A 17190-nucleotide genomic window follows, 5' to 3' on the forward strand; every position below is an offset into this window, starting at 1 on the left:
GCCCCCACCCTGACACTCAGCCACAGTCTATGCCAGTTTAAAAGCAGAACTGAGGGGAAATCTCTTTCATAAACTCAGAGGAGGTTAAGTGAGAGTCTCTCTTGTGGAGAAGAGTTGAACAGAGTTTACTGTACAGTGCATTCGGAAAGTATTCAGACCCCTTGACTTTTTCCACATTTTGTTACGTTACAGCCTTATTCTAAAATTGATGATCATTATCATCATTCTACACACAATACTCCATAATGACAAAGTAAAAACAGGTTTTTAGATAAAAAAAATAATAATAAAAAATAACTTCTGAAATATCACATTTACATAAGTATTCAGACCTTTTACTCAGTACTTTGTTGAAGCACCTTTGGCAGCGATTACAGCCTCAAGTCTTCTTGAGTATGACGCTACAAGCTTGGCACACCTGTATTTGGGGAGTTTCTCACAGTCTTCTCTGCAGATCCTCTCAAGCTCTGTCAGGTTGGACGGGGAGTGTCGCTGCACAGTTATTTTCAGGTCTTTCCAGAGATGTTCAAGTACGGGCTCTGGCTGGGCAACTGAAGGACATTCAGAGACTTGTCCCGAAGCCACTCCTGCGCTGTCTTGGCTGTGTGCTTAGTGTCGTTGTCCTGTTGGAAGGTGAACATTCGCCCCAGTCTGAGGTCCTGAGCGCTCTGGAGCAGGTTTTCATCAAGGATCTCTCTGTACTTTGCTCCGTTCATCTTTTCCTCGATCCTGACTAGTCTCCCAGTCCCTGCCGCTGAAAAACATCCTCACAGCATGATGCTGCCACCACCATGCTTCACCGTAGGTATGGTGCCAGGTTTCCTCCAGACGTGACGCTTGGCATTCAGGCCAAAGAGTACACTCATTTGAACCAGATTTCAACAACAAATCAACAACAGGATTTCAAGGGTTGGTTAATTTCAAGTACAGTAGAATTTCACGTTTGTTGAGAACTCAACTAAATATCAACCAAATATGGACAAATGGATTTTGCGTTCCGTCAGGATTTTGACTGGAGAGAGACCTGGCCTGTGCCCACTCCTCTTGTACTGTTTGTTTCTGGGCCGGAGAGCGTAATGATGATAGGATTATGGATGTGGCCTCTTTCTATGATGGACAAGCAGGGAGTATCACAGAGTTTAGCCAGGAGGTACCGTCCGGCGGTGGGCGGCGCTGTGTAGGAAAGCAGAAGGTATCTGATAGCGTCCTTAAATGTTTAAAAATCAACAGTAATTTGCGGGTAATTCCACTCTTGTGGGTAAGTAACCCGATTAACAGTGTGGCCCAAGCCTATTGTGACCATGGGGCTGCTCTGTCCTGTGTGTGTGTGTGTGTGTGTGTGTGTGTGTGTGTGTGTGCCTGGAGGCTGTCTCTGGAGCAGTGGAGCGAGGGCCCTGGGGGAAGGGAGGGACAGATGGGACTAACACATTGGCCCCCACCTTCCACACTCTCTCTCTCTCTCACTCTCTCTCTCTCTCTCTCTCTCTCTCTCTCTCTCTCTCTCTCTCTCTCTCTCTCTCTCTCTCTCTCTCTCTCTGCCTAATCTGCCAGGGTAAAGCAGAGCAGGGGGAGGAGGGGTTGAGGGCTGTTGGGAATTCATCGCCACCACCTCTCTCTCCAACTCTTCTGGCAGCGCCCGACACAGAAGCAAAGGGAGAGCACACAGGACATGAGCAAAATAGATACCCGGACACTTTCTATCCCCCCGAAGTTGGATTGAGGTCGATGCTGAGATTTTGAGATTTAGCAAGGTTGGTTGGATGTGTCTTTGTGTTACATGTGATCCAGGATATAGGAGAGAAGAACTCAGGAAGAACTACCCTGCCGAAACACGTCAGATAAAAAAAAAAATATTGTTTCTATTGAACATGCCATACAAATAAAGGCATTTTAATTAATTATATGAAGAGTGCCTTGGTCCTCCTTTCTTTTTGATACCCTGTTGACCCGTTGGAAGTAGGATTGCACAACCACAAGTAGCGCTTTTGTTTTGTAACGTCGGTACTTCTTTTGGGAAAACAATTTGTACTTTTTCACATTGAAATGTGTTTTAGATGCTAGAGGATCTTTTTGCGGGGACTTTTAGGATGTCGTCCTCAAAGGGTCTGTGATCGAACACCCAAAGCTGTCCGTTTTGGAGGGTTCTGACCGGATGACAGCCCAGGAGATGCACCAGAGTGGCATCTACAGCTACTTCCTCAACATGTTTGCCTACCAGGTGAGACAGAGTCCTGAATGACAGAGGGAACATATAAGAGGAATTATGGAGACAGGTTACACATGAATGAGAATGTGTTTGTGTGTCACGTTAACAAGTTTGGATTGCTGTCTGTTTAGTAAGACATTGAGTCCCATATTTTCATGATGCGTTTGCTAGTAGCTGTTGTGTTAAAACATAGCTATATTAGTTGTTGTGTTTAAACATAGCTATATTAGTTGTTGTGTTAAAACATAACTCTTTAACTTTCTCGTGGCTATCGTTTTGTACCTAACTGGCCTGGCCTGTTGTTAATTTGTATCAGATCCAGAACTAGCAGATGCCAGTATCTGTTACAATGCATCAGGTGTACTATGTTGGATAGAGATCAATACACCTGTTGTGCAGTAGTCTATACTGTGTCTCATTGCATTTCCCCCGTTCTCCACCCCTTCCGCTTGACACCTGAGGCTGTGCCCTGTATTTATATTAGGTCTATTGGACTCTGAAGTGGTATTGGCAAGATATACATTTGATGCAACAATGCAGGTTAATCTCATATTGGAAAGACGTGAGTCATTGTCCCACAAATCCAACATGACCTAGCCACTACAAATTACACTGACCTAGCGAACCAGCTTTCTGTTGTAGATTAGATAGATAGATAGATAGATAGATAGATAGATAGATAGATAGATAGATAGATAGATAGATAGATAGATAGATAGATAGATAGATAGATAGATAGATAGATAGCTTTAATCTACAGTTCTGGATGTTTATCAAAGAAACAGTCTGTGCTCTTCTCCCTCATCCCGTAACAACACCCCCCCCCCCCAGTAAAATCCTGGATAACAGCGACTTACCATGGGACAAGCAGTTCTACACAGTGCACTACAATACAATGCTCTTAGTCTATAAATTGGTTTGACTCCAGGCGGATCAGATAATCTGTGTGTTTGGACTACATTCAACCACCTGTAACACGCAACAACCACCTGCCCAAAATCCTCATATCAAGGGGAAGCTCCTCTGGGAATAGTTCATTGAGTTAATTCACTGTTTAAAAGGTATCCCCCCTATAAACAAATATTACTTGGTTATTGAGAGCGTCATGTTTTCTCTGTGGTATTACAGTGAATTAGATTTAGGTGAATTTGTAGGCAGGTATGTGCACCTTCGGTGAGTTGTGGAAAGAATTTCCTCTTGAGGGATGATCAATGTCATTCATTCATGCATTTATTGTTCATTCATTCACTCACTCACTCACTCACTCACTCACTCACTCACTCACTCACTCACTCACTCACTCACTCACTCACTCACTCACTCACTCACTCATCACCTCTCTCTTCCTTCAGTTATGCAGCTTTCTGTCTAGCACTAAGGCTATGTTCAGTTGACTTCTGATGCACAGACAACATGTTGACTCCACTCCATCCTAAAATATGCTAAACACCCCTCTCCTTTTCCCTCAATCAAATATGTTGACTTTGGAGTGTTGGAGTGGTTGATGATGACCAAGGTTTTGATCGCAATTGGATATGTGCAGTATAAACTTTTTATTGTTGAATTTACACATCTCCTCACAGATATTGAACATCTCTCTTCTCCTCTTATAGATATATTGAGCATCTCTCTCTTCACCTCCTCCCAGTTACAGCTCTCATATATACAGTGAGGGAAAAAAGTATTTGATCCCCTGCTGATTTTGTACGTTTGCCCACTGACAAAGAAATGATCCGTCTATAATTTTAATGGTAGGTTTATTTGAACAGTGAGAGACAGAATAACAACATTAAAATCCAGAAATATGCATGTCAAAAATGGTATAAATTGATTTGCATTTTAATGAGGGAAATAAGTATTTGACCCCTCTGCAAAACATGACTTAGTACTTGGTGGCAAAACCCTTGTTGGCAATCACAGATGTCAGACGTTTCTTGTAGTTGGCCACCAGGTTTGCACACATCTCAGGAGGGATTTTGTCCCACTCCTCTTTGCAGATCTTCTCCAAGTCATTAAGGTTTCGAGGCTGACGTTTGGCAACTCGAATCTTCAGCTCCCTCCAAAGATTTTCTATATGATTAAGGTCTGGAGACTGGCTAGGCCACTCCAGGACCTTAATGTGCTTCTTCTTGAGCCACTCCTTTGTTGCCTTGGCCGTGTGTTTTGGGTCATTGTCATGCTGGAATACCCATCCACGACCCATTTTCAATGCCCTGACTGAGGGAAGGAGGTTCTCACCCAAGATGTGACGGTACATGGCCCCGTCCATCGTCCCTTTGATGCGGTGAAGTTGTCCTGTCCCCTTAGCAGAAAAACACCCCCAAAGCATAATGTTTCCACCTCCATGTTTGACGGTGGGGATGGTGTTCTTGGGGTCATAGGCAGCATTCCTCCTCCTCCAAACACGGCGAGTTGAGTTGATGCCAAAGGGCTCGATTCCTCTGAATCATTAAGATGTTCATTGGCAAACTTCAGACGGGCCTGTATATGTGCTTTCTTGAGCAGGGGGACCTTGCGGGCGCTGCAGGATTTCAGTCCTTCACGGCGTAGTGTGTTACCAATTGTTTTCTTGGTGACTATGGTCCAAGCTGCCTTGAGATCATTGACAAGATCCTCCCGTGTAGTTCTGGGCTGATTCCTCACCGTTCTCATGATCATTGCAACTCCACGAGGTGAGATCTTGCATGGAGCCCCAGGCCGAGGGAGATTGACAGTTCTTTTGTGTTTCTTCCATTTGCGAATGACTGTTACAGTGACTGTTGTCACCTTCTGACCAAGCTGCTTGGCGATGGTCTTGTAGCCCATTCCAGCCTTGTGTAGGTCTACAATCTTGTCCCTGACATCCTTGGAGAGCTCTTTGGTCTTGGCCATGGTGGAGAGTTTGGAATCTGATTGATTGATTGCTTCTGTGGACAGGTGTCTTTTAGAAAGGTAACAAACTGAGATTAGGAGCACTCCCTTTAAGAGTGTGCTCCTAATCTCAGCTCGTTACCTGTATAAAAGACACCTGGGAGCCAGAAATCTTTCTGATTGAGAGGGGGTCAAATACTTATTTCCCTCATTAAAATGCAAATACAATTTATAACATTTTTGACATGCGTTTTTCTGGATTTTCTTGTTGTTATTCTGTCTCTCACTGTTCAAATGAACCTACCATAAAATTATAGACTGATAATTTCTTTGTCAGTGGGCAAACGTACAAAATCAGCAGGGGATCAAATACTTTTTTCCCTCACTGTACAGTGCATTCGGAAAGTGTTCAGACCCCTTGACTTTTTTCACATTTTGTTACGTTACAGCTTATTCTAAAATGGATTAAATTGTTTTCCCCCCTCATCAATCTACACACAATACCCAATACAGACAAAGCAAAAACAGTTTTATTTTTTTTTAGCAATATTACAGATATAAAATGGAAATATGAGATTTACATAAGCACCTTTGGCAGCGATTACAGCCTCGAGTCTTCTTGGGTATGACGCTACAAATTATTTTATTTTATTTTATTTTCATTTCACCTTTATTTAACCAAGTAAGCCAGTTGAGAACAAGTTCTCATTTACAACTGTGAAAGCAAAGCAGTGCGATAAAAACAACAACACAGAGTTACATATGGGGTAAAACAAAACATAAAGTCAAAAATACCACAGAAAATATATATACAGTGTGTGCAAATGTAGCAAGTTACGGAGGTAAGGCAATAAATAGGCCATAGTGCAAAATAATTACAATTAGTATTAACACTGGAATGATAGATGTGCAAGAGATGATGTGCAAATAGAGATACTGGGGTGCAAATTAGCAAAATAAATAACGAGGTAGTTGGGTGGGCTAATTTGAGATGGGTTGTGTACAGGTGCAGTGATCGGTAAGGTGCTCTGACAACTGATGCTTAAAGTTAGTGAGGGAGGTAAGAGTCTCCAGCTTCAGAGATTTTTTGCAATTCGTTCCAGTCATTGGCAGCAGAGAACTGGAAGGAATGGCGGCCAAAGGAGGTGTTGGCTTTGGGGATGACCAGTGAGATATACCTGCTGGAGCGCATACTACGGGTGGGTGTTGCTATGGTGACCAATGAGCTAAGATAAGGCGGGGATTTGCCTAGCAGTGATTTATAGATTGCCTGGAGCCAGTGGGTTTGGCGACGAATATGTAGTGAGGACCAGCCAACAAGAGCGTACAGGTCACAGTGGTGGGTAGTATATGGGGCTTTGGTGACAAAACGGCTGGCACTGTGATAGACTACATCCAATTTGCTGAGTAGAGTGTTGGAGGCTATTTTGTAAATGACATCGCCAAAGTCAAGGATCGGTAGGATAGCCAGTTTTACGAGGGCATGTTTGGCAGCATGAGTGAAGGAGGATTTGTTGCGAAATAGACAAGCTTGACACACCTGTATTTGGGGAGTTTCTCCCATTCTTCTCTGCAGATCCTCTCAAGCTCTGTCAGGTTGGATGGGGAGTGTCGCTGCACAGCTATTTTCAGGTCTCTCCAAAGATGTTAGATCGGATTCAAGTCTGGGCTCTGGCTGGGCCACTCAAGGACATTCAGAGACTTGTTCCGAAGCCACTCCTGCGTTGTCTTGGCTGTGTGCATAGGGTCATTGTCCTGATGGAAGGTGAACCTTCGCCCCAGTCTGAGGTCCTGAGCACTCTGGAGCAGGTTTTCATCAAGGATCTCTCTGTACTTTGCTAAATTCATATTTTCCTCGATCCTGACTAGTCTCCCAGTCCCTGCCGCTGAAAAACATCCCCACAGCATGATGCTGCCACCACCATGCTTCACCGCAGGGATGGTGCCAGGTTTCCTCCAGACATGACGCTTGGCATTCAGGCTAAAGAGTTCAATCTTGGTTTCATCAGACCAGAGAATCTTGTTTCTCAAGGTCTGAGAGTCCTTTAGGTGCCTTTTGGTAAACTCGAAGTGGGCTGTCATGTGCCTTTTACTGAGGAGTGGCTTCCGTCTGGTCACTCTACCATAAAGGCCTGATTGGTGGACTGCTGCAGAGATGGTTGTCCTTCTGGAAGGTTCTCCCATCTCCACAGAGGAACTCGGGAGCTCTGTCAGAGTGACCATTGGGTACTTGGTCACCACCCTGACCAAGGCCCTTCTTCCCTGATTGCTCAGTTTGGCCAGGCAGCCAGCTCTGGGAATAGTCTTTGTGGTTCCAAAATGATGGAGGCCACTGTGTTCTTGGGGACCTTCAATGCTGCAGAAATGTTTTGGTAGCCTTCCCCAGATCTGTGCCTCGACACAATCCTGTCTCGTAGCTCTACGGACAATTCCTTCGACCTCATGGCTTGCTATTTGCTCTGATATGCAGTGTCAACTGTGGGACCTTATATAGACAGGTGTGTGCCTTTCCAAATCATGTCCAATCAATTTAATTTACCACAGGTGGACTCCAATCAAGTTGTAGAAACAACTCAAGGATGATCAATGGAAACAGGATGCACCTGAGCTCAATTTCGAGTCTCATAGCAAAGGGTATGAATACTTATGTAAATAAGGTATTTCTATTTTTTTTTTGTAATAAATTAGCAAACATTTCTAAAAACCTGTTTTCACTTTGTCGTTATGGGGTATTGTGTTTAGATTGATGGGGGATATTTTGGGGGGAGCAATTTTAGAATAAGGCTGTAACATAACAAAATGTGGAAAATGTCAAGGGGTCTGAATACTTTCCAAATGCACTGTATATCATTTATATTGAAAATCCCTCTCTCCTCCTCCCTCAGATATATTGAGCATCTCTCTCCTCATCTCCTAGGATAGTACTGTATCGCTCCAGGGTGAAGTTTCAACTAGGAACAGATCTAAGATTCGCATCCCCAATCCTAACCTTAAAGGAAAACGCCACCTAAAACTCTTTTTTGGTGTTTGTTTCATTGGTCCGTTGTTGATATAGTCCCAAGGTGTTTTGCATGTCAGATATCAAGTTTTCCAGACATAACTTTCAAAAGTATGAAAATGTATGCACTCACTTAGTATGAAAATGTATGCACTCACTAACTGTAAGTCGCTCTGGATAAGAGCGTCTGCTAAATGACTAAAATGTAAATGTAAAAAATATATTAAGCATAGTTACTGTATTGTTGAGCTGACTCCTCACCTCTTCCTCTCTCCAGATAGATGTCTTCCTCTCTCCAGATAGATTTCTTCCTCTCTCCAGATAGATTTCTTCCTCTCTCCAGATAGATTTCTTCCTCTCTCCAGATAGATTTCTTCCTCTCTCCAGATAGATTTCTTCCTCTCTCCAGATAGATGTCTTCCTCTCTCCAGATAGATTTCTTCCTCTCTCCAGATAGATGTCTTCCTCTCTCCAGATAGATTTCTTCCTCTCTCCAGATTAGATTTCTTCCTCTCTCCAGATAGGTTTCTTCCTCTCTCCAGATAGATTTCTTCCTCTCTCCAGATATATTTCTTCCTCTCTCCAGATAGATTTCTTCCTCTCTCCAGATAGGTTCATCAATATATACAATAAATAAATTCTATACAGTGTCTATGCAGCAGCAACCTGACTTCTCTCAGATGTATTGATCCCTCCCTCCCTCCCTCCCTCCCTCCCTCCCTCCCTCCCTCCCTCCCTCCCTCCCTCCCTCCCTCCCTGCCCCTTCTCTCCTCTCCTCTCCCATCCCCTCTGCTCCCCCCCCTCTCTTCTCTCCCCTCCCCTCTCTCCTCTCCTCTGCTCTCCCCCTCTCTCCTCTCATCTTCTCTCCTCTCAGATTGTAACATATCTCTCTCCTCTCCCCAGATATGTTGCTGCTGTGGCCCGGCCCCGTGCTCGCTGTGCTGCTCCTTCTGCCCCCCGGTGAAGTCGTCGTCCAGCACGAGGATCATGTACACCCTCTTCCACATCATGGCCTGTGCCGTTTCCTGCCTCATGCTCTCACGCACCGTCTCCGAGGCCGTCCGGGAGAATGTGAGTGTCTGATGTCATGTCCTCCTCTGGGGATCAACAAAGTTCTGTCAATGTCTGAGCACTTTCCATTGAGGTGCTATAAAGTGTTCCTGTCCTGATTCAATTACATTAGTACATTAGTAATCTCTTGTGGTCAGACTACTTAATATGCAATATTTGAGTTCTGGGTTAACCGAGATTAGTACATTACTACTGTAGCGAACGCCGACAAGTGTGCACCTTGCGAGTCTCTAACTAAATGAAATGTCCTGTTAATTAGTGCAGGGCTCTCCAACCCTGTTCCTGGAGCGCTACCGTCCTGTAGGTTTTTCGTGCCAATCCTAATCTAGCGCACCTGATTCTATTTAATTAGCTGGTTGATAAACTGAATCAGGTTAGTTACAACTGGGGTTGGAGCGAAAACCTACAGGAGGGTAACTCTCCAGGAACAGGATTGGAGAGCCCTGAATTAGTGCATTAGAACAGCAACACCTTGCAGGTCTCGAACCCTGGTCTTGCCAGCCCATAGGCAAACTTGCTAACCGCTACACAACCAATAGGATGAGATAGTAAGGAAAGGGTCCTTACACTATCTATTGCATTTGGGAGAATATATCCCCACGCTTCACTATACCAAGTCCCTCTCCAATGGCCTCATGTGTCCAATCCCACGTCTCATGTGTGCCATCCCACGTCTCATGTGTGCCATCCCACGTCTCATGTGTGCCATCCCACGTCTCATGTGTGCCATCCCACGTCTCATGTAACCATCCCAGGCCCAGACTGATTTCTTGAATGTGTAGAAGTGAAACATTTACTAGTGAAACAGAACATGGATTCCGTTTGGATACCAGGCAAGGGTAGGATGTAGTAGGCTAAGTATGTTTCTCTGGGTAGTGTTGGTCCCATCCACACACAAAAAGAGTCAGTAAGAAGTAGGGTTGCAAAGGGAGGGTATATTACTGGAGACTTTCAAAGTTTACCAGTAAACTAGCAGAATTTTGGTATCTTTCAAGGATTTTATGTAATCTATCACAAGACATCTAGTGGCCCTCTGTGTGGCCTTATCACATAACAGTTATGAAATAATTAAATAAGATCATTTTCAAATAAAAAATAGAACGACAAAAGTGTAAAACATTATCCTAAATATAAACCATCGACTTAGTGAATGCCATTGGCATTTCATATGAGGGTTTCAGCATGAAATATTGTTTTTACACACTTTTATTTATTTTTCTCTGTTAGTATGTATTTGCTGTCAATGTTTTGGCGTCAAACTTGTGGCAGTTGTGAAAAAACAGTTGGAAGAGGTGCAGAGTTAATTGCAAATAATGCCATTGTTGGCTTTTTCAATTAATTAGGTAATTTTCTCTTGAACCATATGGTCTATCCACTGGAAGCTCATGAACAATATGGACACAGACATAAAAATGGATACTATATATGAATACATTTTGTTAAAGTTATTCAAGTATAAATTACCAAAGTTACAATAGATTGCCATAGTTTTTCTGTTAATTACCAAAATTACTGAAGATTCCGGTACATTTGGTAAATTACCGGTAGCTTTGCAACCATAGTAACAAGTCATTTCTACCCTGACTGTAATGTTGGCTTCACAGTTGTCTATTGTGAAGTTTTCTGCTACCCACATCAAATATAGGGAGTACAGTTCAAGTTAAACAACTCTAACCACCATCACCAACCCTTACATTTAATGTTTCAAAACACAATTCTTCAAATCAGTAGCCTGGTCCCAGATCAGTCAGGAGTTAACAAGACAGCACAAACAGCTCTGGGATCAGGTATAACAAATGAGTACAAAGCAACAGTACCATCAGATTTCATCGCCTGCCTATTCTGGGAGTGAAGTGCAGTCCCAGTGTGCAGTGTTCTGTATTATAACAGTGGGAGTGAATAGGCTGGGTTTAGGCCAGCGCTGTGCAGACCTGGGTTCAAACACTATTCAAAATCATTTCAAATACTTAAGCTGGGCTCCACTGAATAGTCACAAAAGTGCAAACCCCACCCGTCTGGCACTCCAGGCAGGCTACAGCAAACACAAAAAATATTTTAATGATTTAAAGTAACTGTCTGTCTGACACTTCCTCTCTCCCAGGACGAGTACCAAATGACTCCCTATCCCCTATACAGTGCACTACTTTTGACCAGGGCCCATAGTAGTGCACAATGTAGGAAACAGAGTGCCATTTGGGATGCATCCCTACTCTCTCCCTGTCACTCTTTGTAGTGTAAATTCACTCATAATATGTGCCAATGAGAATACTGGTTCTGTTTGTTGTGTCACGTCACATTCAATAACTGTCTGGTTAATCCCTGTGCTAAGGATATACGCAGTAGGCTACAGGATAATCTCAGTTCACTGTTTTCCTCCCAAAGACAGTCAGAGAAAGGCCTGGAGGCTTCCACCTGCTAACCTCTAGGCTACACGTAAACATACTGTATACTGTACATGCATGGACACACACACTTAAACAGAAAGATACACACACACACACAAACTGAGACAGACAGACACACACACATGGGCACACGCACACACACAGGCAACACACACACACACACACACTCCATAACAGAGGACTGTGTGTGTGGGTTTCAGGTGCCTTTCTTCAACATGGTGTGTGACCAGGCCCATGGCGGAGGGCACTGTGAGATGCTGGTTGGCTACTCAGCGGTCTACAGGGTCTGCTTCGGTACCGCCTGCTTCTACCTGATGATGGCGCTGTTCCTCATCGACGTCAAGTCCAGCCAGGACTTCAGAGCGCTCATCCACAATGGGTCAGCAGTAGCCCTGAAGGTCCATTTATATTGGGGAGACGCAGGAGAACTACCATTGCGTATATGTGAATTAAAGTTTGCGGGCCACTTGTACTACCCCTTTAAGGTGTTTTGTGCTAATACATCGTACAGTACTAACGTCATTATCAAAATGTCTATTTGAGGCAACATGTGCCTTCTCCTCGCCTGTCTGACCAATGCACCAGTGTTCTATTTAAACCAGCTTGTTATACTGTCCATTGCTGTGCTGTTGATTAGAGCAGTGACGCGCTCTAGGTGTGGGGGTCGGGGATGGGAGGGTTAGGCTTTGGGAGACGCATGGCCTCTTGCTGGCCCTCTGCGGCATATCTCCCATAAGGCTCTTATTAATGAGAAGCCAGACAGTCGGCCACAGGGCCCTGGAACTCCTGGGCACTTCTCAGTACGCACTAGGGGCAGAATTCTAACTTGAGATCAGTGTGAGTCACTCAGACTTTTTTCTCTTACATTAAGCATTTCATAATGTTACATCCCATATGCAAGAATAATTGTCATGACATAATTTGTTTACGAAGGTACTCCACCTCCCATTCTACCCACTCTCAACATTCAAGCACATTTTGTTCCTCAGACTTTTGACATAAATTATCTGTCACGTTTTGACCTGTGCAGGTATGAAATACTATAATTGATCAAGGCTATACAAGGTGATTACAGGTTCACTTTCCTTAGACCTACCTACTCAGCTATTTCTCCATTCACTTCCCTTGTGTCATGCAGCTTCTTAACTAAGATGCTCTTCATCTGCACATCCTCTGTATATATGGCAGTATATATTGTAGTTGTCCCTAGGTGGTTTCAAACAAACATATAAAAAACATCTTATTATGCGTACAAACATATAACTGGTCCTCTCTGGTCCTAATGCAGATTCTGGTTTCTGAAGTTCATCACCCTGCTTGGGATGTGTACTGCTGCATTCTTCATCCCTACTGAGTCGTTCCTGCATGGTGAGCAGCCTGGACACACACAATCAAGATCCCCCCTTAGAATACTTTACTAAACTCTGAACACATAGGATCGCCCGATCTGCAAAGCAATAGGTGCAGGTCTATTTTAATACCGATAGGGGGCACTGTATACCTAATCATCAACTCACTATATTCGCCCTGCAGTCAATCCACCATACATTTCTCTGTGGTTGGATAGTGTTGTTTTGGCAGCAGTCAATCTCATTGTGACACAGTAACTGGTTTCAGATCCTACATGTTTTATGGCTGTTCCTCTGCCTCTGAAACTCCTGTGCTATAAATTAATTATTTGATAGATAGAGGACTACAGTATGTTATGCTTGATGAGAAAATATGTTTTGCGACATTCACATATGAAGATACTTTCACACACATATATAATTTAAAAAAGTATACATACATTTGGACTACACACACATTCAGAATGGGCCTGCATCAAGTGAGTTAGACAGCAGACAGAGAGGATGATGGTTAATTAAGTTTTCTTGAACCTGTTTCTCTCGGTCTCTGTCTGTCTGTTTTTCTCTCTCTCTCCTTCCCCTGCTCCCTCTCTCTGTCTCTCTCTCTCTCAGCCTGGCACTACGTAGGCGTGGTGGGAGGATTTTCCTTCATCCTCATCCAACTTAGCCTCATCACAGCGTTCGCCCACACCTGGAACAAGAACTGGTGAGAGGGGAGGGAGAGCAGGGAGAGGTGGGGGGGTCTTGGGGGGTTGAGTGTGGTGTGTTGGGGGTGTGAGGTTATATAAAGTTTGGGCAGTTGTCAGTTGAAGCGGAGGGTGTGAGAGAAGATGCTAGTGTCCTTGTTCTGGAGAAGGACAGGCCTCGTCCTCCAACCATAGAAGGGCAAGTGCAGTTTGACTGGACGTTACCTTGTACTGATCTGTTTTAGCTAGGAGCTGCAGTTTGACTGGACTGGGGGTTACATGTACTAATCTTTTTCTGCTAGGAGCTGCTCTTCCCATCTGCAGCGGGCTAGGGTTTCCATTTCTGTAACTCATGATTGCAACTCAGTTCAACTCAATGCAATACAACTTTAAGGGGCAGTCCAGAAGGCATGGTCTGGGCACAAGAGTGCAGCACAATTACATATCCTTTACTTCCTATACATCACAGGTGGCTACTGGCACCTTAATTGGGGAGGACGGGCTCATAGTAATGGCTGGAATGGAATGAATTCAATGTATCAAACACATGGTTTCCATGTGTTTGATACCACTCCATTCACTCCATTCCAGCCATTGTTATGAGCCATCCTCCCCTCACCAGTCTCCTGTGCTACACATGCAGCATAGAGTATGTAGCGTATCACTCTGACTGCCCTGCACAGTCCCTCACTGGCCTGCTATCTGTCTCCTCTCCTCCATCACTGTATAAATCATACAGACTTGTTTTAATGAAAACATCTGTCCTCAAGGGGAGGGCCTCAAAAAACACTACTATCTCTCTCTCTCTCTCTCTCTCTCTCTCTCTCTCTCTCTCTCTCTCTCTCTCTCTCTCTCTCTCTCTCTCTCTCTCTCTCTCTCTCTCTCTCTCTCTCTCTCTCTCTCTCTCTCTCTCTCTCTCTCTCTCTCTCTCTCTCTCTCTCTCTCTCTCTCTCTCTCTCTCTCTCTCTCTCTCTCTCTCTCTCTCTCTCTCTCTCTCTCTCTCTCTCTCTCTCTCTCTCTCTCTCTCTCTCTCTCTCTCTCTCTCTCTCTCTCTCTCTCTCTCTCTCTCTCTCTCTCTCTCTCTCTCTCTCTCTCTCTCTCTCTCTCTCTCTCTCTCTCTCTCTCTCTCTCTCTCTCTCTCTCTCTCTCTCTCTCTCTCTCTCTCTCTCTCTCTCTCTCTCTCTCTCTCTCTCTCTCTCTCTCTCTCACTCCCTCGTTCCCGCTCATCCCCTGACAGCCAGCTTGTTTCCAGATGTTTGTTATTTTCTACAGTAAAACATCAACTCCAGCTGCTGTTCTCACTGCTGTATGTGAGGCAGGGGTGTGTGTGTGTGAGAGATGCGCTCTTGCAGGCGAACATGTGTGTCTGTGCGTGTTTGTGTGTGTGTGTGCGTGGGAGGTCAGGTAAATGCTGAACCCCTCGCCCCGCCATGACAGAGTTGTAGCTAACACAAGTTAAGAGGCTTTGCTCTATCTGGAACATCTCCAAGCCAAACACACACTTACCAGGAAGCCTGTGTAAGCCTTGTCATGGTGTTCCAGTCCCACACGGTCATGTTCCCTCTCCCCTAGTTTCTCATGACATACGGTTAACATCAATGTAACATAACATAAATCCAGTTGCTGCCTGGTCAGCTACCTCTTTCTAGAAACCAGAACACACACACACACACACTCTCTCTCTCTCTCTCTCTCTCTCTCACTCTCTCTCTCATCATGGAAGTTCAGCATTACAGCGCTATTGACATTTAAAGCCAATATTCCCAAGACTGCATTCACGGTAAGCGCTGCATATGTCGGCTCAATCGGAAATTATCTTTACATTTCTATTGTGCAATCTGTAACGCTTCATTGATACAGATTAGAGCCCTTTGTCTCTCCCTTCTTTCACTGCACTGTTTTCTTGACTTCCCTGTCACTGACCTAAACCAGCTGCCCTATGTCTGTGTTGAGTCTGTCTCTCTCAGGGTGTGCTGGGTTTATGAGTGGAAAGAGATTTAGTTTTAGGAATGGAAAATGAAGAGGAGAGGATAGAAGAGAAGGGAGAGGAGAGGAGAGGAAGAGGTGAAGGAAGGGAGAGGAGAGGAAGAGGTGAAGGAAGAGAGAGGAGAGGAAGAGGTGAAGGAAGGGAGAGGAGAGGAAGAGGTGAAGGAAGGAGAGGAGAGGAAGAGGTGAAGGAAGGAGAGGAGAGGAAGAGGTGAAGGAAGAGAGAGGAGAGGAGAGAGGAAGAGGTGAAGGAATGGAGAGGAGAGGTGAAGGGAGAGGAGAGGAGTTGTGGAGGAGAGGAGAGGTGAAGGAAGGGAGAGGAGAGGAGAGGAGAGGTGAAGGAAGGGAGAGGAGAGGAAGAGGTGAGGAAGAGGTGAAGGAAGAGAGAGGAGAGGAAGAGGTGAAGGAAGAGAGAGGAGAGGAGAGGAAGAGGTGAAGGAAGGGAGAGGAGAGGTGAAGGAAGGGAGAGGAGAGGTGAAGGAAGGGAGAGGAGAGGTGAAGGGAGAGGAGAGGCGAGGAGGAGAGGTGAAGGAAGGGAGAGGAGAGGAGAAGGAAGGGGAGGAGAGGGAGAGGTGAAGGAAAGGAAAGGAGAGGAGAGGAGAGGAGAGGAGGAGAGGAGAGGAGAGAGAGGAGAGGGAGAGGAGAGGAGAGGAGAGGTGAAGGGAGAGGAGGTGAAGGAAGGGAGAGGAGAGGAGAGGTGAAGGAAGGGGAGGAGAGGAGAGGTGAAGGAAGGGGAGGAGAGGAGAGGAGAGGAGAGGAGAGGAGAGGAGAGGGAGAGGAGAGGAGAGGAGAGGAGAGGAGAGGAAGAGGTGAAGGAGAGGAGAGGAGAGGAGAGGAGAGGAGAGGAGAGGAGAGGAGAGGAGAGGAGAGGGAGAGGAGAGGAGAGGAGAGGAGAGGAGAGGAGAGGAGAGGAAGAGGTGAAGGAGAGGAGAGGAGAGGCTCTGTCAAATTTCCCGTTAGGCAATGGGCATCCAGATGTTATTTTAATTTACCAAAGTAATTTTCTTTTAAACAACGATTTTAATATCAATGTATTATCCTTCACTCTGTCATAATCCAATTTAATTGGTCATCCTAATGTTACTTGAAACTATTCACTTTATGATGGTTGTGTAGAACATAGTGATGGCTGGTGTGTGGGTATGTGTTTATGTACAGTGGGGAAAAAAAGTATTTAGTCAGCCACCAATTGTGCAAGTTCTCCCACTTAAAAAGATGAGAGAGGCCTGTAATTTTCATCATAGGTACACGTCAACTATGACAGACAAAATGAGAAAAAAAATTCCAGAAAATCACATTGTAGGATTTTTAATGAATTTATTGGCATATGATGGTGGAAAATAAGTATTTGGTCAATAACAAAAGTTTCTCAATACTTTGTTATATACCCTTTGTTGGCAATGACACAGGTCAAACGTTTTCTGTAAGTCTTCACAAGGTTTTCACACACTGTTGCTGGTATTTTGGCCCATTCCTCCATGCAGATCTCCTCTAGAGCAGTGATGTTTTGGGGCTGTCGCTGGGCAACACAGACTTTCAACTCCCTCCAAAGATTTTCTATGGGGTTGAGATCTGGAGACTGGCTAGGCCACTCCAGGACCTTGAAATGCTTCTTACGAAGCCACTCCTTCGTTTCCCG

At 44.7% G+C, this 17190-nt stretch overlaps 1 protein-coding gene across 3 annotated transcripts in view; it reads left to right on the top strand.

The window, feature by feature from the left end:
* Positions 1–1554: 1554 nt before the first annotated feature.
* Positions 1555–17190, top strand: part of serinc4 (serine incorporator 4) — a 31017-nt gene continuing 15381 nt past the window's right edge. The window contains exons 1-6 of one of the 3 annotated variants that reach the window (XM_041899194.2): positions 1556–1751; positions 2055–2218; positions 8958–9125; positions 11731–11909; positions 12819–12898; positions 13492–13585. In XM_041899194.2, the coding sequence (XP_041755128.2) occupies positions 2153–2218; positions 8958–9125; positions 11731–11909; positions 12819–12898; positions 13492–13585 (587 nt within the window). In that variant the 5' untranslated portion in view covers positions 1556–1751; positions 2055–2152. Of the gene's footprint in view, positions 2219–8957; positions 9126–11730; positions 11910–12818; positions 12899–13491; positions 13586–17190 lie in introns of all 3 variants that reach the window. The other 2 variants (XM_041899195.2, XM_041899196.2) reach the window with 2 other exon arrangements.

The sequence above is a fragment of the Coregonus clupeaformis genome, chromosome 30 (genome assembly GCF_020615455.1).
Source record: "Coregonus clupeaformis isolate EN_2021a chromosome 30, ASM2061545v1, whole genome shotgun sequence".
In the NCBI taxonomy this organism is placed as follows: Eukaryota; Metazoa; Chordata; class Actinopteri; order Salmoniformes; family Salmonidae; genus Coregonus; species Coregonus clupeaformis.